The 27193-nt window shown below is 29.6% G+C and overlaps 1 protein-coding gene across 5 annotated transcripts in view; it reads left to right on the top strand.

The window, feature by feature from the left end:
- LOC129921371 (uncharacterized) overlaps positions 1–27193 on the top strand; it is a 118971-nt gene that overhangs the window by 63516 nt on the left and 28262 nt on the right. For all 5 annotated transcript variants that reach the window (XM_056003175.1, XM_056003173.1, XM_056003174.1 and 2 more), the window contains exon 4: positions 24392–24464. In XM_056003175.1, the coding sequence (XP_055859150.1) occupies positions 24392–24464 (73 nt within the window). The remainder of the gene's footprint in view (positions 1–24391; positions 24465–27193) is intronic.

Below are 27193 nucleotides of genomic sequence, written 5' to 3'. Positions count from 1 at the left end.
GACCCGCTGAATTCGAATTTCAAGTCCGTTTTGCCCGAACACCCTTCAATTTTGAGAAAAATGCAAAAAACTCCAAAAAAGTCATACAAATCCAAACAAAATGCAGTCAAAGCTCAAAACTGGAGGGTGACCGGGCCAAACGGACTTGAAATTCGGATTCAGCGTGCCTAAAAACATATAGAAACATAGGTCTGGTTCCTGGTACATGACACTTTTTTATTTTGTGTGCCGGTGTAATCTTACTCAAGAGATTTCAGTATCACATAAAAAATTCTTTTTTAAGTTCTGAGTTCTTGGGGGGGGTCATGACCCCGTGACCCCCCCCTTGTATACGCCGTTGATTATTTTTCAATAAAAAGTTTTTTCTCTATGACAAAAACGAAAACGACTTCCATGGATAAAAGATGAGTTTTATGGTTTTTCTCATAGTTCCTATAGCCAGAACTGAACGAAATGGGACCACATGGCAGGCACCAGCTTTCCAATACAAAAATAATTATCAATATTGGTTCACACAGTCCAAAATTTTGAAGTAACAAACATACAGACAACAAAAATACAGACAAATTGAATACCTCCTCCTTTTTGGAAATCGGTAAAAAGAATGATGAATTTCAAAACTTTGTTACTGTCTTCTTATTAAAATGTGGCTCACATATTACATCTCACCTATTTTTTCTACCTTTCTTACAAATTGACAAAATAATATAGAAATAATAATATAATAATAATAAAAAGATATAATAATATATCACCAGTCTCTGAGGATCTTATAAAGTCTTTGTAAGCTGCTGTTAACAACAAAAAAAATTTTAAACTTTTTAAAACTATTTGGCAATGAAAACTCTGATGATTCTATTAATTCATTTTTAACAAAATATTAACATAAAATATTCAACAAACATTTCTCAATTTCTCATAGAGTTTTACTATTAAACACTCCTTTAAAATTGTGCAACAAACAATTTACGCTAATGATTTTTTAATAATACAAAAAAAAAAAAACATAAATATCCAGTTCCCATCATCATCATTATCATTTTCTCTATCATATTTTATAAAAAGAAATGATAAAAAAAAAATTATCAAAAAAAAAAAGAAGTTACAAACAAGCAATAAACATTGCAAGAAGCCCACACTGCTTTGTTGTGGGGGTATTGATAGTATCAATTCATCATTCTTTAATTAAAATTACTATTTTTATTATTACTACGCCATCTATTGTGTTATTTTAATGGAAAATGCATTCAAAAGACAGCATAAATAGATAGTTAAGTAATAGCTCAAGATATAATGTTTCATAAATGGAAAAAGAAATTTCACCAAATTTTATTGATAATAAAAGGAACTATTGGTGACAGTATTCAACCTTGTGTGATTCCATTATCTAGTTTTTACCACAAGTATACCTGATTTCTTTCTAATAGTTTTTTTTTCTCAATTTCTTACTAGCGTATTTATTTTTGTCCCAAGATACCTACTTGAACTCACTAATTCGTCATTTCTTAATATCGTTCAATCTGAACATCTTCAGCCATAGTGAAATTAACAAAATATTATCATCATGTGATTAAATGGATACACAAAGATGCCAATTTATTGGAATTGGAAATTGTTTGCTTCATTAAGTCATCACACTGCCTGTGCCGAGCCCTTTTTTTTGGAACAAATTAAGTAGTTGCATAAAGTAGTATTTTTTTATGACGAATTAAAAAGAGATTACATGTTTAAAAAGTTCCACTTTCCATCATTTATTTTAATAAGTATAGATTCAGTTATGATTTAACATAATTGTAATCAGGTTCAAAAAATTATTTAGATGAAATGGGTGTGGTTGTTGATAAAGTGATAATTACAGATTTGTAGCATGCTTTTAATCGTATAATTGAATTTGCGTAAGATTAATATTAGATTAAGAAGAAATATGCAATCTTTTTCTCACAGCACAAACTAGAAATCATTAAATCACTTTCAATATCGTGTGTTCTACTTTATTTGGTGACAGAAATTGCATGTCCGTTCCTACAATGTTCAATCATTTTGTTTTAAAAGTGTTTTAGAGAGCAAATAAAAAACACAAATAAAAAACACCGATACCCTTTTGGAATACTGAAATGGAGATGTTAGTAATGTGAAGTATTTTTATTATTTTCTAAATCCATCGAAGTTTGAAGTATGGAACTGAAATAGAAAAATGCTGTTTATTTTTCGTCAAAAAGGTTGTTTGGGGAGCTAAGATTAATTCATGTCTTCATTTTCATCGTAATTTCATAGTCATATTTCCATTCCGTATTTGCATGAGTGTCATTTTTTATCAAAATAGTCTCAAAACTGTCTAGAGTTGTGGACAAAATAATTAATTCACGGTGCAACACTCAAAATATACGCGGGCGGAGACCTATCACGTTTTGTAGAGCTAGTCGCACTTATTACGAAGCGGTATTTAAAAAGTCCCTAACACCCCCAAAATCTGGAGTTAGGGGCAAAAAACTGTTTTTTACCCATTGAAAAAAATCTAGCTTCATCAAATTTTTACCCATTTTCGATTTTTTTATAGTTTCTTCAACAATGTATAAAACATGTAACTCGGTTAAACCACATAGAATTTATAAGCTGTCTTCTTCTTCCTTTTTTTTTTCTCGGCGCTGTTATGATCTCGATGTCGAGGGGATCATAACCTTCCCACGTTACTGCTTCACACTAGTGATCCGCCTGTGGGGTTCGCCGGGTTGACCTCAGAAATCGGCGGCAAGCCTCCCGGTTTTGTATTGTTCCGTTTCTGAGACCAACTGAATGCTGGTGTTTTTGCATTTGCTTGTACCAGGAGTTTTTAGGCCTACCTTTCTTTTTATTTCGTGTTGGAACGTTATATGATATTGCTTTTTTGACGGGGTTCTCAGGATCTCTCCTTTGAACATGGCAATACCAACTGAGTCGGTCGTGTTCAATTTTTTGGGAGATGGTATTTTTAACATGAAGGCTTCCTCGGATCTTCGTACTTCTAATTCTATCAAGCTTTGTTACTCCTGCTGTCATGCGAAGCATCTTCATCTCAGCTGCCGTTAACTTACTCTCATACTTTTTGTACATTGTCCAACATTGTGAATTTATAAGCTGTCAAAGTTCAAAAATTCCATTTTTTTCGTCATTTATCCAATTTCGACATTAAATTAAAGTAAATAATTTCACAACAGCATGCTGTTTTAAAAATATATTTTAAAATAATATTTATTTCCAAATCAAACGAGGTATTTTTTATGAAAATCAGTTTAAAATTGGCTTAGAAAAAAAAAATTTTCGATTTCAACCCAGATACAGAAATTCGAGCTTTTAGGTGTATATAACAAAAATGTTGTTTCGGCACGGTTTTGTAGAGGAGCTCAATACAAACATTTTTTTCTTTGAATGGAGGTCTATCTCCCCCCATTTAGGTGGGAGGATCAGTTTTCTAAAAAAAAATTATCAAAATAAAAAACAATTATTAAAAAACAACGGCAACACTTACAGTAATAAATGATACTATTTCCAAAAGGCAAAATTGTACATTAAATTCTAATTTTTAAATCAATATATTATGACCAATAGTTTTTCAAAAATAATCGATTTCAAAGTTAAAAATAGGCGAAAAAAAAATTTGTTTAAAACTCATTTTATACTATTTTTGTCCAGACTGTGAATTTTAATAAAAAAAATTCCTCACACAGAAAACTGCCTAACTATATGTTTCTATGTCTTCTAGTTTTTGAGAAAATTGAAAAATTATTTTATCAGATTTTTCTTTTTTCAAAATATTTTTTGTTTTTATTTGTTTTTATTTTTTCAATTTTCTCAAAAACTAGAAGACAGAAACATAAAGTTTTCACTGTTCGATAAGGAATCAATTGAAGCAGTTTTTTTTTAATATATTAGCATTTATTTTTACAAGGTTAAATGAAACCGCTTTTGATGCTCTGTCAGTTTAATGGCATTATGATAGACAATAATGAGTAATTTGTCTTTTTACATAACTTGTCAAATCACTTTTTACATACCATAATCATCAATATTAAAGATCAGTTCAATTTAAAAGTTTATTTTTTGTTCAAATTTAAATACTAACTTCTAATCTTCTGTTTCAAGCAATCCGTTAAAAAAAAGGTTTTGAAAAGGTCACACTTAGATGTCACTTTACTTGTTTGAAGTATTCGAATACTCTTTGTTGACTGCGCTGCGCATCCTTAAAGGTGTCTTTGAACTTTAGAATTCATAGTTGTATTTTTTCAAAAAAATTTTCGCTATACACTTTTTTAATCTCTCTATTTTCTGGTATTTCTTAGGCTATTGACTATGCCGAAAAAACAGGGTAATAAGGAACTAAGACGTTCACGGGTTTTTATTGCAGGAATCGTTCAATGGGTTATAAGAGAAGATAAAACCGCGGAGTGCTATTAAATGAGAGGGTGGAAACTGAAGATAAGGGTGCAAAAGCCCCCTTTTTGGTTTTTTCAATATACCTCGCAAACCAAGCAAAATTTTGATATATTGTTCATACAACTTTTTGTAGAGAATTAAATTGAAAAAAAAAATTTCCATACCAAAATAGTCGAAACAATCATAAAAAAAAAATATCAAAAAAATCGATTTTTTGAGTTTTTTTGCTTTTTTAGTTGTACATTTTTTTTGGGTTGAGATAGACATAAACATTGCTGCAAAGAAAAAAAGAAGACTAAATTTCCTTCAAAATGCTGTACTCACTAAATTTTTTCATTGAAAATTGACCGAAGTATGGCCATTTTAATCTATCTTTTTTTTTCGCACTTTTAGTTTTACTCAGTAAAACAGAAACATTTGAGGGGAAAGTATGATTACTTAAGCACCAAGAATAGTAATGAGATTTTGTAGAGGGGTTAAATACAATCCTTGTTTACTATGGGAAGGAGGGTCAATGTCCTCCGGTTTTGGAGGGAGGGGAAATTTTCTAAAAAAAATACTTAAAATTAAAAAAAATTATTAAAAAACAACGGCAACACTTACAGTTTTGATTGATACTTTTTTCAGAAGCTAGAATTATAAACTTAGTATTAATTTTAAAATGAAGTTATTTTAATCAATTCTTTTCAAAATGCATTTCGGATTTTTTCCCAGACCCCCATGCCCCATATAGCAAAATCTAACTTTCCCGTACTATTAAGATACCTTTTAGGGCGTCTGGCAGAGGGTAGGCTGAAACAAAACTGGCTTAAACTTACATTTTCTAAATCAGAAAAAGGCAGAGAAGGTTAATATTTGGCCATCATATGGTTACTCTAAACAAAAAAATATTATTTCAATTTTATAAGAAAAAAACAGAAACTAGGTGTTTTTTCTATGGAAAAACCTGTTTGGGAAACCTTTAAGGGCGTCTGGCAGAGGGAAGGCTGAAAAATATCTAGCTTAAACTTATATTTTCTAAACCAGGAATAGACATAGAATTTTAATTTGTTACCTTCATACGGTTATACCCAACAGAAAATAAGATATCAGGTTTTTTATTAGAAAAATGCATTTCAAAATGCTTCAAAGTGGTCTGGCGGGGCGAAAGCTAAAAAAAAACTTCTGGTACCCACATTTTTGAAATCAGGGGATTTTTTATAATTTTTTGGTGTATCATTTATTGGGGTAATACCTAGCAAAACGCCAAAAGTTGATTCTTGACTGCACTTTGGATGCGTCTGGCAGAGGGAAGGCTGAAAAATAGCTGGCTTAAAATTATATTTTCTAGACCTGGAATAGACATAGAATATTAATTTGTTACCATCATACGGTTATACCTAACAGAAAATAAGTAATCAGGGTTTTTATTAGAAAAATGCACTTAAAAATGCTTTAAAGCGGTCTGGCGGGGGGAAAGCTGAAAAAGAAACTTGCGGTACCCACAGATTCGAAATCAGGGGATTTTTTATGATTTTTTGGTGTATCATTTATTCGGTTATACCAAAACGCCAAAAATTGATTTTTTGCTGCACTTTGGATGCGTCTGGCAAGAAAAAGCTGAAAAAGATCACTGCCAGACTTGTTCCGTTGACATACTGTGGTGCATATCTAGATATGTGCACACTCGAATTTTGGTTATATCAAAACAGCCAAAATATGCTGCCGGCTCTTAGACTAGTCTGCAAATTAATTATTTTCTTTTAAAACTATTTGTCTTTTACATGTTAATATTTATTAATTTAAAGGCGCAATTTTTATATCTACTTTTAAAAATGGTTAATTATAACACTTAGTTATAAAAATTGCAATTTTTTTTAAATACATATTTGAAAATTTTTGTTGTTTAAAAACGGCTCTAATCATTTATGATTTTTCTTAAAAATTCAATCTTTTACGAGAAATCAATTGAGATACTTCGTTTGGAGGTTAAAACTTTTAAAGCACTGTTTTCGCAATATAATAAAAACCAAATTGCACCTTTTATGAGGAGAAGTTAACTCTTTTCTATTTTAGTAAAAGTGGTGACTATTTGAAGAAACTCAGCAGAAGGGGTTCATATATCATATGACAACAAAATGAACAGCTTATTATGATAGTACTAAAATGCAAAGTTATAATAATTTAACTATTAAGTTAACAAGCAGCTTATAGTTTTATGAGCTTTTTTTCTATAAAGTAAAGCATACCAAAGACGTTAAATTCAATAAGTTAAAGCTATCATCAAATGAAGAAACATAAAATATCTTTACTAACTGCTTGAATTTCTCTGTTTCAAAAATCATAAATAGTATGTTTTTTTTATTTAATTTGTCTTTTTATTTTATTTGAATATTTATTAGTACCTAATTTAAATTTTATTTAAAAAATGTATTGAATAGAAGTTTCTTAGTTAAAACTCATTAAGCTTACAAAATCCGTTATTTTTAATGTTTTCAACAGACTATCATCAACTTAACGATAGAATATTATATCATTTGATTTATTTAGTGAATACGAAATCCAGACAAAATATTACCAACAAGCATAGAATTTTACAAAAAGTAATAAAATGTAATCTTACAAAGCGTTTCACATTTTAAAACACTTCTCGGTCTTAAAGTTAAATAAATGAGTATTGTTATATGTACATATTTACCATTTAAATGTTTGCCAATTAAGACTTGGCCTTTGCCAAGTAGCAATTTTTCTTTTCTTTTGAAGTTTTTTTTTTTTTTCGTTTTTCATTTAATTTTAACGCTTCTTTACGCTGAATTGTATATAATTTGTTTTATGTTAAATTCACCCTTGGCCCACTTAATTGCCGAAAGCGGTTTCTTTTTTTATGTTTTTTGTTTATGTTTTTTTTTTTTTTGTAAGAAGTTGGAATTCATCAATCAAACAAGTTAAATCTGGGTTATAATTTGGATGACAACGAAATGGCTATTAAACCTATTTAATGGATTAACTTGAGCATTTCTTAAAAACACAAAATTAATTTTGTTTTTTATTATTTAAAAGCTAAACAAAACTAATCGCAGAGATCTCACCTTCTTACTCACATAAAAATTCAAGTGGTTTCACTATTTTATCAGCTATAAAAATATTTTTATCAATTTTTAATTTTTAAACGGTCACTGTGGTGTATGAGTAACATTTTTTTTGCTAAAAAGGTTGATGCACTTTTTGTACTAGAAATTGTAAGAGGTCAGAAATTATTCAGTATAGCGTTACTTTTATAATTAGAGGCAAATAAACACAAGTTGTAGACGAAAAAAAAGTAGAGATTTCTTGTAAAAACTCTTCTATTAGGTAAATGTTGAGATTTGTTTAACATCTTCAAATATTGCAAATAAAAAATGATTCCGCATACAAAACTACAATTTTTCATCTTAATTACGACTTTAAATTGTTTTCTCATCAAAATCAAATACCACAAAAAATTTAACTAATTTAAGGAAGGTGATTATTTTGATGTGTACGCTCCCGTGTAGTGTGTATCTTGGGCGGTAAATTTTTCAGGGCTTAAAACAATCAAAATTTCCACTTAATTCTGAGCCATAAGTTGCTAATTTGCCTTCAAGCATTGTGTAAAATATTTAAGTTGATTCACCTTAAATTGCTTTTAAGATTAAAATGTCTTGAGAATGTTCATCATCAACTCAAAGAGGCGCTTAAAACGTCTGAGATTCTTGTTTTTTTTTTGTTGTGTTATCTTATATGTAGGTACATCAAAAATTAATATAAACACTTCTTTATGAATTAATCAAAAAAAAAATTGAAAGGTTTTAATTTTTTTTTCATCAACAAAACAGACAAGTAGATGACATGGATTAATTTTTGCACTTGAATGTGTCTGTGACTTAGTTTTTTTATTTATTTTTTCATTGAAAATATAAAAAGAGGTTATTGATCTTCTTTTTTCTTATTTTGTTTTGACATTTTATTTTGATTAATAATTTAATGACAGTTAAATTTTTTTAATTAAAAATTTTTGCGTTGGTAGAATAAAGAAGATGTTGGTAGCTAACATGTCTTCTTTATTTTTTTTTTTTTTTTTTTTTTTGAAACACCTCGAGGATATCAAATTAACATAATTCATTTTTAATTTGTTTGTATATAGAACATAGGTATTAAATATGACGAATTATTAAAGAATTTTTAACCCACATCCTGAGGCTGAATTATTAATATTATAAATAGTGTTTTTGTATGAGTATGAATATGTCCTACATTCAATGGGAAATTCAAGGGTTCGTAGAACTTTTAATAGATGTTATGGGAATTTGATAAACAAATTTTTTAAATTATTTGAAAATTGAGTTTTTTTTAATTAAATGCAATTGTAAATGAGAATAGTCTAAATGGCTCGAAAATATCTAACAAACTTAAATACTCGTACAAGCTTCTTGGGAAATGAATTTACTAGTGTAGGACAAATTTAGAAAAAAAGAGGTTGTCTGTAAAGCCGGTTTACGAACGATGATTTTACGTGATAACGTCGTCAGAATACAGGTTGTGTGCTTTTGTTTAAAATGAGTCAGTTGAAGCGTTTACTTATTTCAAACAATCATAATTTACAAGAAAAAGCTATAAAAAAAAATACCTTTTTTATTTTCTTATTACATTAATTTTTTTATTTTAAAAGCTTACAAAAAAAATTATGACAAGTATTTCTTCTTAAGAATAAAACTATTTCAAAATTTTTACAATGCGCAAAAAGTATAAAAATAATTTATTGAAAACAATCATTTTCATTTAAAAAAAAAGCAAAAATAACATGAATTTTTATCTTTTATCTTAATTCTATTTTTTCCCTAACAACCTATAAAAAATTTTAAACCATCTGAAAGCTTATTGTCTTAGCTCAAAAGATATATATCGATCAGGTCTATGAGACATCTAAAAAAAGAGCTAGAATTTTTTGAACTCGATCAAATTTCATTAAAAAAGGCAAAAAAAAAACATTTATTTTTATGTTCTCAGGCTATGGAATCAATTTTTTTGTTTGACAACCTATACAAAATATATACCAAGTGAAAGCTTATTATTTCACCTTTCATATGACGTATCAATCTCATTTCAAAGATGCTGTTCGGGGGGCAACAGATCTTCACTGGTGTTTTGAGGTTTTTCGCAAGTTTCTTGATTTAACATTGTGTAGCACCAAAAGAAATTAAGGTAATTGTATCAGGATGCTCATAAAAGTTTAATAAAATTTCTATCTGCAAAAGTTATAACCTGTTGAATTCTAAAATTTTATTTTACCGTTATCTCAAAATTGTGTTTACGAAAATCATGGTCATGGTCTATCATTACTCCATATACTTTATTCCTGTATCTATTCCTGTATCTATTAAAAAAAATAAAAATAAAAAACCATGAAAATCGTTTAAAAACGGTCAAAAAACGTGTTTTTTAAAAACTTGTTTCTTCTGTTATTCAGTCAAAGCTCACTAAACGATTCCAGGTTTTTGCACATGGATACATAAGGCCAAAACCTTCATGTCCTATCTATAAGTTTTTTTGGACGCTCCAAAAAAAGCTAAAAATCAAAAATTACCCAAAAATACCCCTAAAAAACAAGGTGTTTTTCAAAAATTCATATTTCGAAACGCAGAGTGTTGGAAAAAAATCCGTATTAGACCATTAATTTTATTTTCCCTCATCTTTCACCTGGCATCTTTAGAATTGTCAAAAAAAATTTCCTTTACCCAAAATCATCATTTTGTCATAGCCCCAACACGTGTACAACATTCAAACAAAACGTTCTAGCTTAGTTTAAAAATTTTTTGGAATTTTTTCTTAAATGCAGTTATTCTTAAATTAGTCTCATATAGTATCTAGAGCAAAATAATCAATTCTCTACGACTTTGCGTTTAGATTTTAGCCCAAATTTCATCTTTCGGTTTTACCCCTGTTTACCCTATTAAATGACGGAATTCTTATAAAATCCTTCATTTGGATTAAGCTTTAAGTTATTATCTTTCAAAAAGGCTATAGAAGATTTTTGTATCTCTAATAGTTTATTTAATTTTGAATTGAAATTTTGTGCTGCGCTGCGAAAGTGCGAGAGTGTAACGTTAGAAAATGGCGTCACTTTTTTGTGGTGGCTGCCATGGTTCATCGATTTATAAGACGTTATCACGTCAAAAATATTTAATATGTTTTATAAAGATTAAAGACAATTATAACTTATATAAAATACTTACTCTTCAAACAAAGTGAAATAATATTTTTATATAGAACACTAGGTTGAGAAGATTTCTATGGTATGGTCACCTTCTTTTTGATAATTATAAAAAAAAAATTGTACCGTAACAATTGAATTACAAACATGTTGTTAAATTTATTTAACAAAAAAATAGCTATTTCCACATTTTAGAAATAGAAAGTCAAAATGTAACAACAGACAAAAAATTATTGTTCAATTTTTCTAACTGGTAACTCCCATTCTTTTCTAAACCTAAAATGGAGTTGTATAAAATTAAAACATTCACTTTATTTGACCTACATTTCACTCAAAAAGTATACAAGTAATAATTTACGAAAAAAAAAAACTGTATCGAAAATATGAAAGACTGTTATGTGATCAAAGTTTCCTGTAATAGTTACTCACAAACTTACAAGAACATAATGCAACAACAACAACAACAAATATAAACTCTTTTTTTTCAGTCATAAGCTGCTTTTCCGAAAAAATATATCTTCTACTTATCCAAAAAATGCCTTAAGCTATACCGATAATACATTTTAGCAAAATCATAAGTAACGAACAATGTAAAAACTAACTTCTGTATCCGCTTTTAATAAAAAATTTTGTATATACCTATAAGGTCAACGATATAAAACCGGCAGTTATATCTCTTTGATCGATTTAATCTAGATGCCTTTTGAAAAATTGCCGCACTTATTATTTAATTAGCAATTTATTCGATTATTTCACAACTTTTCACGTCATAACTTTTTCATATACACAAGTTCTTTAACAAACATTTCAAACACAAACTAATTGAACCGTAAAATATAGGCTACAATCCAGTATAAAAGTTATAAATCATGTTTTAATGCCTCCGGGTAACACCCAATAGACCTTGCCACCTTTTTTTTTTATATAACACAACATCAAAGTTATAAGAAAAAAATAATCAAAATATTATCAATTTTACCCATTCACTTAGTCTAAATAAAAAAGAGAGATACATTATACAAGTACCTTATGCCAATAATAATTCAAAAAAGGAAACAACTTGTTAAGATTGTGATACCAACTCTGTGAGTGTAGCCTTGATAGCCATATGCTCTACTTTACGTTTTTAAATCACCTCCGGCTCGTGCCGCTTACAAATCTCAAGACACCACACAACCACCTTTTAGCCCCGAAACAACAGCAAAGTAAATTTTTATAACAATAAAGCTCCAACACCACCCACAATATAGATTTAGAATGTAGATAAAATTGAAAGGAACATTTTGCAGAGAGCGAATTAGCTAGCCAGCTTTGGTTCCTAAGAATTGGCGCCAGCACTTTGTCGGATTAAAGACATTGACTAGGAAACCACTTTTAATGGGCTGTGTGATGGTTGTTGTGGTGTCTTTTTAAGTTCGCGACCTCTGGACGTTCTAATTTTTCTCACTTAAAACCTCGAAAAGGGCGTGGTTGACAGAGGTTTTAAATTTTTTTTGTATTCCTTTATCTGATTCCCTTTCGCTTTTTATAATTTTAAATGTTTATCTATACTTTTGAAGTGTGCTTTGAATTTTGTTGTATTATTTTTTGCACAAAAGCGGAATTGTTCAAAGGTGTTTTGTTTTTATTATTATTTTTTTTTTTTTATTTTAATTCGGGTTCTTGAGAAAAAAATAGCGCGAAAATAAATTACCTCTCAGCCCACACATCAGATAAGTGGTAGGTACTGTGAACGAGACCGAAAGCTTCGGAATAAATTAATTATTATGATGCGCGCATCTCGCATCTGATGAATTCTCTTGAAACTTCTTCCTTCCCTATGTGAAGTGTAGTCTCGTCTGAGTTCTCGTATAAGTGATGAGATGACTTGTATCTTTTTGTAGTGATCAGAGGTCCGTCTTAGAGTCGTTTTCTCTTTATAGTGCGATTCCACTTCTGACTAATTAAAAAAACATTTGGTCAAACGTGGTGTGGTAACATTTTATGTTGTTTATACTCGTAGTATAACGCTACTGACCTGGACCTCACTTAAACATCTTTAGATACTTTCAATTTCAAACTTATACCTTAGCTAGATGTCTGGCACATGGTCTGGTTTAATGTTCTTTTTTGTGTCTAGGCAGACGCCACTGTATTCAAAGATCCACACACACGTTAGTGGGAGACAATTTACACGCTCGAGTCTGGTATCTCACGAAAGGTGGCTTAAGGCACTCGTTGTGGTATGGTAAATTAATAGATGCAAATGGGGGCAGAAATAATGCAAATCTATGGACAAAGAGTGTCCTTATATTCACCCACGAAAGGGAGTTTGAGATTTAGCAGACATGATTGCAATTTGCCTTAATGAGTCAAATGTGCACACAAGAAAACCGATAGGAACAAGTTAGGGTATCTTTTTTTCTGTGCAGGAGTGGACAATGTTTTAAAATGTCAATTACACATTTAATTAGAGGACTGTAGATGCTTAATTACCTTATAAGGATTTTACCCAGATGTTGATCGGAAATCAGAATATTTTAGCAACAAAGTTGCGTTAGAGGAATGCACGACAAGTGTTATAGGTCTGAGGGTTCAAACTGTATTTGACTTTTTAGAATGCCGATTATTCAGTGTTTTTATTAAAAACTGCATGTCTTAGGAGAAGTCTTGAAACACTTGATAATAGATTTGCAGAAGACCATCCTGCAACAATGCCTGATGTGTGCCTATGCTATTGGACTTTGCTAGGTGTCAAATAATAAATAGACATTTCTACTCCTACAGTCTGGCGTTTTGCAAAAAGTAAATCTCGTTCCACACAAAATAACAGAGAGATAGTTTAGAACATTGATGCGCACATAATTTTGCCTTACAAAAAGTTCAACAAAAATCATGTCTTTAATAAGCTTAATGCAGCAAATAAAAGAGATACCTCTTGATTCCGTTATTTTGATTTAAGAAAACCCTTACTTATTGGCTTGGTTTAAAAACCTTGTATTCGAGCTAAAGAAAATTTCTAATTGGAAGTGAACGATGACAATGAGTAGTAACGAAAACCATAGATCTTCAAGTCCGCAACCGCTGGGCCAGATTGGCGTTGTAAAGGGCATTTTGATCTTATAGAGCCAAAAGACGATGCTGGTTACAAATTAAAGGTAATAGAATTTTCTTTTCAAATTCAGAGGTTTTCGGATCAGAGGTTGGTAGTTTTGTCATACAGCCTGTTTTAAAGTTAGAAGCGATGAAGTTTTCTTGTGTTGTGGACGAGCTTAAGAATGTTTTCTCTTAAAAAATAATATAACCGTTATAATATAATAACATTTGTGAAGAATAATAATTCTTGAAGAATGACCTAAAGTGCATGCTAAAATACGCAAGAACAAATACTTCACGCTGTGGTAATTTTGTGCTTTTAGAGATGAATGCTGAATTTAGTATCAATTTAAAGGTAATAACATCTACTTTGAAAACCCAGAAGTCTTCCAAGTAAAAATTGAAAGTTTTGTCCAACAGCCAGTATTAACCCTCTGTCGGCACACCACGGGCACGGGTGCGAATTTGGCAGGACAAAAATAAAAAGTAGTCGCAAAAAAGTGTCTTTATAAGGGTGAAAATATATTTTTGTGGAATTGTGAATACAATATTCGAATTCCTCGGAAAATTCTACATCAATTTCATACGTAATTCCCTATAAAATAGTGATACCGAAAAATGTTCTAGCGACTTGAAAAAGTATAAACCAAATTCGCAAAAAAGAGGTGTGTCTACAGAGGGTTAAGCTTTGAAGCGTTCATTGCTTCTAGTGTTCCCATGACTTTGGTGGTGAATCGCCATGCTTTGATCCGGCAGACCTTTAAATTTTGAAAGGAGGCATTAATTAATGAAAAAATTCTTTGTAAAATTTTCATAAAATTTAACTTAAAAAATAATTTCAATAATCTAATTTAAATTCAAATATTCTTAAAAAAAATAGCGCTTTCTCATTAATTAATATGTATTAATATCAAATTATTGTTGAAAAGCTTTAAACCACATGCTTTTTGAAATAAGGTAGTTTTCGTTCACTTTTTGTGGATATTTGACACACTTATAACCCTCACAAATGGTTTAATATAATCAATTGTTGACCTTAGGCCATTTGGTATGTATGTAAGAACATATGACCCTGCACCTTTACGCAAAGGTGTGTTTTACAACAGGGTATAAAGAATTGAAGCTCATGTTAAAAATAATTTTCACTGACAAAATTCGTTATGATGCTAAAAATATATAAGTTGATATTTTTTGAGCAGTTTGGTGAAATTATTATTCTTCGTTAAATAACATAAAAACAAAAGTTCTTAATTGTACTTCACTGTTTATTTTGTCTTATTACAGACAAAAACACCATTTCACCCATAATACTTGTGAGGGTTTTTTGATCTTTCGTTTCTATTGCAAATAAAAATTATTTGCCATGTTCCATGATTGTAATATTTTTGTTATTTTATTTTTTTTTATGTACTATTTGCCTGTAATAAAGTAGAGTTTACAGAATGGTAAACGGGGGTACATTTGACACCGGGGCACATTTGACTTTGCGTTTTTCGGTATGATCGTGCCGATTTCTGAACCTAATAAAAAATTTGTTTTTGATTGTGAATCAATATTTTCATAGCACTATACTTAAAGTTAAGTAATAGGCTATTGATTATGTCGAAAAAAACAGGGCAATAAGGAACTAAGACGTTCACGGGTTTTTATTGCAGGAATAGTTCAATGGGTTATAAAAGAACATAAAACCGCGGAGTGCTATTAAATGAGAGGGTGGAAACTGAAGATAGGGGTGTAAAAGCCCCCTTTTTGGTTTTTTCAATATATCTCGTAAACCGAGCAAAATTTTAGTATATTGCTCTCAAAACTTTTTGTAGAGAATTGAATTTCCTATTAGAATAATGTTTTTTAAAAATTAAAAAAAAAAATTTCCATACCAAAATAGTCGAAACAATCATAAAAAAAATATCAAAAAAATCGATTTTTTGAGTTTTTTTGCTTTTTTAGTTGTACATTTTTTTTGGGTTGATATAGACATAAACATTGCTCCAAAGAAAAAAAGAAGATTAAATTTCCTTCAAAACCCTGTACTCACTAAATTTTTTCATTGAAAATTAACCGAAGTATGGCCATTTTAATCTATCTTTTTTTCGCATTTTTAGTTTAACTTAAGTAAAACAGAAACATTTGAGGGGAAAGTACGATAACTTAAGCACCAAGAACTGATAATGAGATTTTGTAGAGGGGTTAAATACAATCATTGTTTACTATGGGAGGGGGGATCTATGTCCCCCGTTTTGGCGGGAGGGGCAATTTTCTAAAAAAAATACTTAAAATAAAAAAAAATTATTAAAAAACAACGGCAACACTCACAGTTTTGATTGATACTTTTTTCAAAAGCTAGAATTATAAACTTACTATTAATTTTAAAATGAAGTTATTTTAATCAATTGTTTTTGAAATAAACGAGTGATTCCAATAATGAAAGTATTTTGTCTATTTTTCAATTTTCTCAAAAAGTAGAAGGCATAGGAACATTATGATTTTAATGATTTGATAAGAAATCAATTAAGGCAGTTTACTTTGTCGATCAATTTCGTATTGAAGTCCACAGTCTTTGTGAAAATTGTACTCAATGTGCTTTTAAAACTTTTTTTCACAAGTTTTGAATTTGAAATCGGGTATTTCAAAAACAATTGATTAAAATAACTTCATTTTAAAATTAATATTAAGTTTATAATTCTAGCTTTTGAAAAAAGTATCAATCAAAACTGTGAGTGTTGCCGTTGTTTTTTAATAATTTTTTTTTATTTTAAGTATTTTTTTTAGAAAATTGCCCCTCCCGCCAAAACGGGGGACATAGATCCCCCCTCCCATAGTAAACAATGATTGTATTTAACCCCTCTACAAAATCTCATTATCAGTTCTTGGTGCTTAAGTTATCGTACTTTCCCCTCAAATGTTTCTGTTTTACTTAAGTTAAACTAAAAATGCGAAAAAAAGATAGATTAAAATGGCCATACTTCGGTTAATTTTCAATGAAAAAATTTAGTGAGTACATGGTGTTAAAGGAAATTTAATCTTCTTTTTTTCTTTGGAGCAATGTTTATGTCTATCTCAACCCAAAAAAAAATGTACAACTAAAAAAGCAAAAAAACTCAAAAAATCGATTTTTTTGATATTTTTTTTATGATTGTTTCGACTATTTTGGTATGGAAATTTTTTTTTTTAATTTTTAAAAAACATTATTCTAATAGGAAATTCAATTCTCTACAAAAAGTTTTGAGAGCAATATACTAAAATTTTGCTCGGTTTACGAGATATATTGAAAAAAACCAAAAAGGGGGCTTTTACACCCCTATCTTCAGTTTCCACCCTCTCATTTAATAGCACTCCGCGGTTTTATGTTCTTTTATAACCCATTGAACAATTCCTGCAATAAAAACCCGTGAACGTCTTAGTTCCTTTCTAAATGACATAATCAATAACCTATAAATTAAAACCAGCTTTGTAAAAAAATAGTAGGTATTAGTTATTGAAAAAAAAGAAAAACAGTTATGAGACTACTTAGGGGCACCTTTGACTTTTGCAATGTGGGTACAGTCTTACGTTGATTTTGGGGAATTATATATTAAATAAATTATTTAGCAATAAATCGACATCGGAATTTTTTTTGAAATATATTATGGTTTTTTGTTTTTTCTTCTTCTTTTAAGAAAATGAATTTTATGATTTATTTTTTTTTCGTTTTATTGTTTAGTAGATTGTTTAAAACCAAAAATTTTTGTTTCTAATTAAACAATAGACGAGCAAGATCCGTTGATAGTTTTGAAAATATAATACACACGATGTGGGGTTTAATCCACCTTTGTCAAATGTACCCCTTTAATAGTCAAATGGCACTTTTGACTGAATGACTTTTAGAAAACATTATTTTTTTAAATGTTGAAATGTTGTAAAACAAAAAAATGTACTGCTAGTATAATCTTGAATAGTCAATAAATCAAATACAAAACAAAACATTGAAAAACATTAACAGTTTTCGAAAATACAGACCTTTAAAAACTAAATGTCAAATATACCCCCTTCACCCCTACTTAAGTAGACAGAAACAATCATCAAGAAATTAACGTTTGTTTCACATTTCAAACTCCTCACTTCATGGAAGTAAATATTTAGTTACAAACAGTTAAAACACAAATCATACTCATTTATTGCCGAAACGGTATCAAAACCATTAAACCTTATTCAAAAAAATCTCGTCAAACTTGTAATTTACAAATATTTACCTAATACACATGATTACTCCATTTAAAATTGTCATATATTTTCGTATTTAATTTAAACATTTCGAGCCATTAAAGAAGACTAAACTTGGAAGTTGACATTGTTATTGTTTCCAAACTGGTGTTTCTTATAGGTACATTTTTCAGTATACCAATAAAATTAGTAACCCCTTAAGTTTGTATATTTTTTTTTTTTTTTTGTATTTATCAAGATACTATTCTTGGCCTTTCAATGTCAACATCTTTATTCTCAGCTTTTATCTCAAGAGAAGAAAAAAAAAATCCAGCTGATTAAAATAAAAAACTATTTTGTCGGCTAAAACAGTATTATTATCTAGTCTCCGGCTTTTCTTCTACCATATAAATGAGCTGAATAACTGATGACTTCTCTCATTTGTCTCGTAAATAAACCCACAAGCCCTATTAACACAAAAAAAAATGATTAAAAATGATACAAAAATTCCAACGTAAAACCCCAATTCGGCCTTGCTAAGGCAGTTGAACGAACTTCTTTTTGTCAAGACGATAAATTATGACAAAGAATTTGTGTATATTTTCAAGATGCATCGCAATTTAAAACTTGAACCCTTTTTTAAAGTATCCTATATCCGTATCATCACCTATCCTTTATAATTTCAATAAATATCTGCTTCCTGCTTCTTCAGGAATTAAACATACATAAATTACCTATATTCTTTCCTCCAGGCCTTGTTGCAAATTGCATCAAGCATTGGGCTCGATAGGGAAATGTTTTCACAATTTTTTGTTGTTGGTATTTTGTTTCTCATAAATAATAATCACCAAGGCGTTACCCCAAGACGGGTTTTACAACTTAAAAGTTTTAACGTTGAACAAAACTATGTAAAATTGTAAAGCCACTATATGTACCTACACACATCGTCGTCATCATCGCCATCGTCGGCGTCGTGGTCAGGACGGTTAAGTATACTAAAAGTTGGTGTCGGGTGGAAGATGAAAACCTGCCGCTTGACGACCTTGCGACCGATTCATTTACGAATAAAAGTAAAAGTTGTTTTGTTGTAGGTATTATTTGTATCTTGTATTTTTTGGTTTTTATTTTTGTGTTTGTATTGTTGTAGCTTTGCAACTTTAAACAAATGAATTGAATTGAATAGAAAAAAAAAAAAAGAAACAAAACAAAAAAAAGATTTAAACATGAATTTGAATTTTTTTTGCCACACCACAGTAATGCCATGTAATATTGGAGGTTCAGAATCAGCTAGTGTTAGCTTTGTACTACTATAACTTAAGAAACCTCCTCCTTGGCTAACAACATCAGCAGAAGCACCATATTGCCACAATTACACGTTGATGTATGTATTAAGGTCAAAACATGTATGCTCTTCGGGTAGGCATCATGAACGACCGACGACGACGAGTACTTATGGAGTCAAGCGATTGCTCTTACAATATTGTTTCTCATAGTTTTTGCATGAAACCAAACAAAAATAAGATGACTTGGTGAATTGTGTGATGAAAGATATAAGTAGCATGCCTCAGGTTTTTTTTTTTTTTTTTTTTTGTTTTGAATAGAAACAACACGGCACGACAATGCCAAAGAAAAGAAGAATATTTTAATAGAAGTATCTACATGTACATAAATTTGGCCAAGATAAATGCATTGATGTGTCGTGGGTCAGTTATTTTAAAGTGTTGAAAAGGTGGATTACTTTCAATTTTGCTGATGGTATGCTATATGAATAATTTCATGGTATTTTGTTGAATTAAAAAAAAAATAAAAATAAACTTAAGCATCTGTGACAAGTTCAAAGCAATTAAACAAGAGAAAATGTGTGTTGTAGAGAAAGTAGATTAAGATATATGTATGTATGTATGTTTGAAGTGATTATAGTGCACAAAGCTGTTTTTGAAGACGTCTTTATCTTTAATTAGCCATATAGCTAGATATTAATAGAAAATAATTGCATGAAATATATTGATTTTATTAAATTTAAGTGGAATAATCTTTGTTTAAATTGTGGTTCTGGTTTTAAATCACTCTATAACACATTGCATTTTTTTAGGGGCACTTATGTATGTCTGTTTTATAGAACTGACAAGTCCTTGAAGAATTTTGTTTTCGTGCAGAAGTTCGGACTTTACTAATTACACGCATATCCGCAGAGGGTTCGTTGAAATTTTTGTTATTCACTAGGCCTTGGTTCAAAGTGAGCCTGAGCATGTGATAAAATTGTACATATTTATTTAACTGAACTTTCTTGATTCTTGACCATTGATTAACTTACAACTTACAACACATATTTAGAAATTATTTTTGAGCTGTATTTACCTGAGATTCAAATTATCGCAAAATTTGAAGTCACCTGCAGGTCAAAAACATATACATAACCCTACAAGCAATTTTTCTTCTATAAGGCTTTACAGAAGCATTATAAGCATCTGTGAAGCTTAATAGAACCAAAATTGTTTGTCGGGAAGTACAATATAGGGACAGCAAGCCAAAAAAACTTCGTTTTTCTTTAATTTTCGAGGCATTTACACGTTCTTATAATTTTGTTAAAAGCTTTTGAGCCTTACTTGTATTAGGTACAGGTTAAATAGGCATTTAAAAAAATTGGGTGGACGGGTGAAGGTAAAGAAAACAGTGAAAAAATTCCATTTAATTTTTTTTTTTTTTAAACTTTTTAGATTTTTTTTAAATTTTACACTTCTAAATGACAAGAAAATCTGTCTGCAAATTTTGAATAAAATTGGCTTTGGCTTTGATGAAATATACGACATTAACTAAAAAATACATCAATTTGGCAGAAAACGGCAACGCCATACCGTTCTAGGAAATTTTTGTGAAAAACTAAAAACGCAGTTTTGTTAGACTCATTAAGACTATAACGAATACCAAATTTAATCGAAATCGTTAGAGTCGTTTTCGAGAAAATAGCAATAACTCTTTAACGTTACACGGGAAGAGCCGACATTAGCGATTAAAAAAAAAGAAATTGTCATATTTCCACTATCCGTATTTTTTGAGAAAAACTAAAAACGCAGTTATATTAGATATACGCACAGCATTACTTGTGTCAAATTTAATCAAAATCGTTAGAGCCGTTTTCGAGAAAATTGCAATACCTCGAAAAGTTTGTATGGGAGGTATACGTTCTAGGCGAGATATTAAAAAACAAAAAAAAACCAACCTTGGAAATTACGAAATAATCATCTGTACCAAATTTCAAGAAAATTCGTCCACCTGTTTAGGCTGCAGCTTCTTGTACACCTTTTTTTGACGACGCATAGACGCACAGACGCACCGACGCACAGACCGACGGACGTCATGACGAAAACCACTTTTTCAGACTTCTCCATTATCGTAATGTTAGTTTAGATTAAAACCTCGAATTATTTTTTTGACACGAAACCAATACTTGCCCTATAGAGCAAGTAAAAATTGTTTGTCGAATATAACACTGGTCAACAAGGTAAAAGAATCCAAGTTTTACTTTTCTAAAGGTTTTTCGTGTGCTAAGCTCGAATCCGAAGTCAGAGCGTCCGTTATAAAAACGAAAATGACGCTTTTTAACAGGAGGTTATTTCTTACCGCGTGGTTATTTTTTTCAATTAAATTTGTAATGGTTTATAAGAAAAACTAAATTTTTTTTTTCTAAATCCGTCCTCTTGTCTTTTTCGAGAAATCTCAAGTTGAAATCAACGTGTTTGGTATATCTCATGTTCATTTGAACTTACTGTGTTCTAATCGGGAACTCTGCGAATTTATTAAAAAAAATAAAAATGTTCACCATGGCGTATACGTACTCTTTTGAACAATTTATTTTTATTTAATTTTAATATTTTTTTTAATAATAAAATTTACTTAAAAATATATTTCATACAGAGTGCAGTATTTAAACCATCACAAGCGTCTAAAAGTGGCAATCATATGTATTCATTCTCAATAAAAAAAAAACGTAATTTTCGACCGAAAATTGAATAAACCAATTCCTTGAAAATTGAAAACTGATTACATAAATAAAATATGCCCAACTATTTCGACAAGAAAAACTCATGACAGGGTTGGAATAAAAGAAGTCATAGTTACCCTATGTTCTTTCAATTCTATATTTTCAAGTATGTATATTTTCTCAAAAAATATTTGATTTTCGTTTGTAAAATGCAATTGAAATGTAATATATTATTTACCACTACTTTTAAATAAGGCAGTCTATGTGTGATTTAATAATAAATTAATCAATAATAAATTGATGTAATAAAAAATTATGGCACCTTCTTCATTGCAATTAGTTTTTTTTTTTTCAAAATGGTCAAAACCAAAATTAAAGTTTAATTTTTTTCATTGTCCTTTAAGGTTCCATTATAAAATATTTATGCGATTTGACAGTTTTCTAATTTTTAACGGAGATTTCAAATACATATAATGGAGATTGAACCTGGGCCTAAGAATTTTAGAGAAAAAAAAATCTTATTTTAAAACTAATGAAAAAGTTCCGTTTCCAGAAAATTAACGATTATATTTGACATAAAGGTCGTTATTGTGTTGATGTCAAGGTCAAATGAGGCAATACCGTGTTTCAGAAAAAAGTGTTCCCTCACTTTGAGCGTTAAACGAAATGAAAAGTACCAATCCTTGCCCCAACCTTGGGTCTTTTGGCCCAATCTATACCCGAGACCCTCCTTTAACTGTGTATAGTATTATGAGTATTCCATTTGATCCCTCTCTACAAGACAGAACTTCAAAATACTAGATTTTCTGTAACATGCTAGATTTCAATTTTAATAACTCATCATTTCTATTAATATTTAAACTTTAAATACAAATTTGTTAAAGAAACAAAAATTTAAAAAAAACATGTTGACAGAATTTTTTTAAATGGAACAAATCGAAAATCAATAAAAAAAAATATTACACATACACCAGAGTGATCAATACAAGGCAGCAGAAATAAATACATATAAATGAGTCACATAAATTGTCTCCCCCAATTTGTTATCTATTTTTATGTCAAATACCTTGAAACATGTTAAATGATTTTGAATTTATTATTAAGAAAAAAAAAATAAAAAAAAAAATAAAAAGAATTGGTACAATTTATGCACAATAAAGTCAATCTATGATACAAACTTATATACTCGCGCATATAGGCTAGGCCAAGTGTGTTGCATTATTAAAATTTGCAGCTGCAGCTGCAACTGTAACTGGGTGAAACTTATTCTTTGTCCTGTTATAAATTTTGTGGCGCCAAATAATTTATTTTCTATCTATCACATGAGGAGGTGGACACAAAGACACACTTTTTTTATTCTTAACTTTTAAACAAAGAAGCCAAGTAATAATGTATAGATACCGTTTTTTTTTTTTTTGTTGCTATGAAAAAACATGGTGATATATGGTTGGTGTGTGTCTATTGTTACTTTTTTTTTGTTAAAGATCATTAACAAAAGTCTGCAAACCACAAGACACATTCCGAAACCTTAATCACTCTTGTATAGTCATTTGAAATCGCGCGGGAGGGGCATTGCGTGATATTTTTTTCGTTATTATCTTGCAAACATCTATTCTGTTTTTTTTTTTTGTACTTTTTTGTGTTTTTTTTTTCACTGCTGAATGCATAACGTGAGGCTCAAAATGAAACCATTTTTGCGTAAGATATGTGCTACTGAAACTGGGTTTGATTCACATTTTGACAAAGCTGTCAGTTCTCTGTTAACAGTTCGGGTCGCTTAACCAGAATCACATCAAATTATTTTTTTCTCTTGTAAGGAACGAAAATTGTTAAGAATTTGTATCTTTTAAAGATTATTTAATAATGTAAATATTACCAGGTTTTTCCTATAGATGAGTTTTTTTTTAGATGCTTTACTCAAACATTAAAATTTTTTGAATTGTCATTTATATTGTGCTAAAAAAATTATATTTCAAAGTCAAATTGTATTTCAAAGTGAATCATTTTAATTGACACTGACTGTAAATGAATAAATTCTTATTTTTGTTTGTCTTCTTTTGATCTACACGTTGTTATGGCCCATTTTCGCATCATTTTCGTGCGAATAGTTTTTTTTTTTCAAAGCACCAGCCACAATGTACTTTGGCACTACCAAGGCGGGTATACAACACAGTTGTAATTCATGGATTGCGCAAGCGCAACCATCAACTACAACAGATATCATTGGGTGAAGACATTGAAGTTAAAAATCACATAGATATTTAGTTAGATACACATATAGACTTAGACATTCAACAGATACAAGTTATGTTACGTCAAGTGAGTGTGTATGTTTTGATATGTGCTATGCATTCGTAAAAACATGTTAGATGAATCGTGAGTTAAGGAATGAACTTTATAAGAAAAAAAAGACTATTTTTTTTTTTGTAAAGTTTGACAACTGTGGGAATATTTGACAGATTTTTTAATCTTTAATTTATATCAACAAAATCAATTGTTTTTATTTATATAATTTTTTCTTCTTTATATTATTACAGAATCGGTTTGTGTGGATTTGACAATCCAATGAGAGATCCAAAGACAGACGAATTTAAACGGCATATAGGACAGGTAAGATATCTACTAAAAATGCAATTAAAAATTATTAACAGATTATTAATTTATTGATAAGAATATTTTTTTGTAAATAAAATATTTTATTTTACCACAAAATATAAAATAAATTAGACATTCGATTGTCATTGAAGATAAAACCACAGAAATTTTGATTTCAAAATGATTTAATGCAGAATTTACCTTGACATCATGATGCCACCGCCAATAACTGCAACAGCCTTCTTGTTAGTATTTTAATATTTAAGGGGGGAAATCGCTCTGGACGACAGCTTTTTCAATAATTTAGTTTGGAAAACCGAAAGCATTTATTGAAATTTGGAAAAGTATATTATATTATTGACATTATGAAGTATTGATACAATTTTTTTTTAAGTAAACAAAAAAAAAACAAAATGGCGGCTTTCAGCTCTTTAAAATTGACGCTTCGAGTTAAAGCCGTGCCCTGGTCCAGAAAATTAGTTTTAAAAGTAAAAAAAAGTTAAAAAAAAAGTAAGAAAAGTAATTTTTTTCCAATAAAATACATTTATACGCATTGCATGAACCTAAATTTCCTAAAAACAAGTGTAAAATAAAAATTAGAGACCAAAAACACAAAAAAACACAATGTTTCTTTATAAACAAATTGTTAAAAAAATATTTACTACACAAATTTTGTTGAACTTTTAGGTTCATGCAATGGCCAGTTAGATAACGAGTAATTTGCACTTTATTTCAAGTTGCACTGCGCGGAAAAAACGCGTTTCGAGAAAAATGCGTTTAAAGTTTTCGTTTTCACTATGGTAGGCTCGGAACGCATGGATTTCGGGTCTATTTGGGAACTTATGAGGCTTCATTTAAGGCTAAGACCACTGAAAATAGTTTCTTCGGTTTATAAATGAATTTATTAAGGAAAAATAAATAGTGCTAAAATAAAAAATGCCAGAGGGATTTTCCCCCTTAATTGATTTCACTTTTCTATATATGTAAAAAATTGGGTTTTTTTAATTTAATATTATTTCTTCTGTTTTCTATTGCAATCAAGGTGGAATGGGATTGGGTCAAAATTCTGACTTCAAAATTCTGCTTTTTTTAAGAAAATTCTGTTTTTAAAAATTCTGTTTTTGTTTTTCTATTCTGTCTTTCAAAATTCTGCTTTTCAAAATTCTGCCAGCATATTTTTTAACAAAACAATTCTGCTAATTCTGCCTTTTTTTCATAGCATATGCGTTTACTATACCAAAATACACCTCAATTATTATTTTTCGAAGATATCTATGATTAAAAACCTCTTATCAATATTTTTAAATTTAGTGATTTATCAAAAAAAATATGAATACCTACCTATTACAAAAAATTGACAAAGTACGAAAGTACCTACTGTAAGAAAGTATGTTATCTCAAATAGGCAGCAAATTTTGCTAGAAGATAATTTTACAAAATTCTGCCAAAAATTAAAAAAGTGTTTGGAAAATGTTAAAAAGCGCGCGCAGAATTTTGACCCCAACCCAGGTGGAATGCCTTCACAAAAGAATTTTTTCTGAAACCCGCAAAGAAACTTGTTTCTATAAGCTTAGGGTATATTTAGTTTCTTAGCGGGCAACGTTGTCCACATCGCATATATCAATGTCCAAAATTTGGTGACATTTTAATTTAAGGGCACTTTGGTTGGCAGCATGTTTGTCAATATACAGGGTGTCCAGTAAAGAATGGATACCTGAAATGGCTGATACCTAGATATTATTAATGTTGTTAAAAATTTTCATAACTGTTGTACCTTTTCTTTAAAAAAAATTTGAAATAATGTTGTTGTATAAAAAAAATCTATAGGAACATAGGTGGCCAGCGTTTTTTTAAATATGCGTGTCTATATGGAATTTCAGAATGGTAATAGTTTGTATCGTATCTAGAGTTATTAGGAAGTTATTGGTACCAAAATGCAAAAAAAAAGCATATTAATTTAAAAAATTAGTTTAGTAATATTAAGTTTTTTTTTTCACATTGCTGCAACAAATGCACGGATTCCATCAGTTTTTTTTTTTTTTGTAAAGTCATATTTTACAATAATTCTTCTAATACATAACCATTCAAAAAAATTGTATAACACCGTTGAACAGTGGTTACAAAAAAAATAATTTAACTCTTCTTTTAAATGCATACTATAATAATATAATATTATTTTCAAAACGAGAATGAGAGCCTAAATTTGATTTTGTTATGTTGGTGTTTTTATCAGTTTTAGGCACAATCAAAAACAGATCTAACGGTTTTGATTAATTTATTTTTTTGCAATGTGGAAAATAAGATTGTTCTTTCAAGTTTTTAACGGCACCATTTCTAAACGACTGTAAGCGATTCAACCGATTTCAACAAAAATATTTGGTTTAAACTTGATGATTTTTTTTTTGAACTTTGTATTTAAGCGTTGAATAATACACAGAGAAAAAAAAAACATCAAATGTTCTGTATTAAATTAAGCGGATTGCTGCATAGGTTTTTGCCAAGAGATTTCCGCCTTAAGTTAAACGGGCAAATCTTCATAATTTCTTGAATGTTCAAATTTAGAAAAAAATCCACTTTATTTAAGAGAAAAATTATCTTATTTTTGCGTGGAAAAGTTTTAATTAAAACAAAATAAAATAACTGGAAGTCACTGGGATCGATCTTACAATTGTTGGGTCATCAAGCGAGTGCTTTTACATCAGACTATCTCACTTTTGGAAATAAGTATGAAGTGAAAATTTTTA

This window comes from Episyrphus balteatus, chromosome 1 (genome assembly GCF_945859705.1).
Source record: "Episyrphus balteatus chromosome 1, idEpiBalt1.1, whole genome shotgun sequence".
NCBI classification, from domain to species: domain Eukaryota; kingdom Metazoa; phylum Arthropoda; class Insecta; order Diptera; family Syrphidae; genus Episyrphus; species Episyrphus balteatus.
This window is presented reverse-complemented; position numbering and strand designations above follow the sequence as displayed.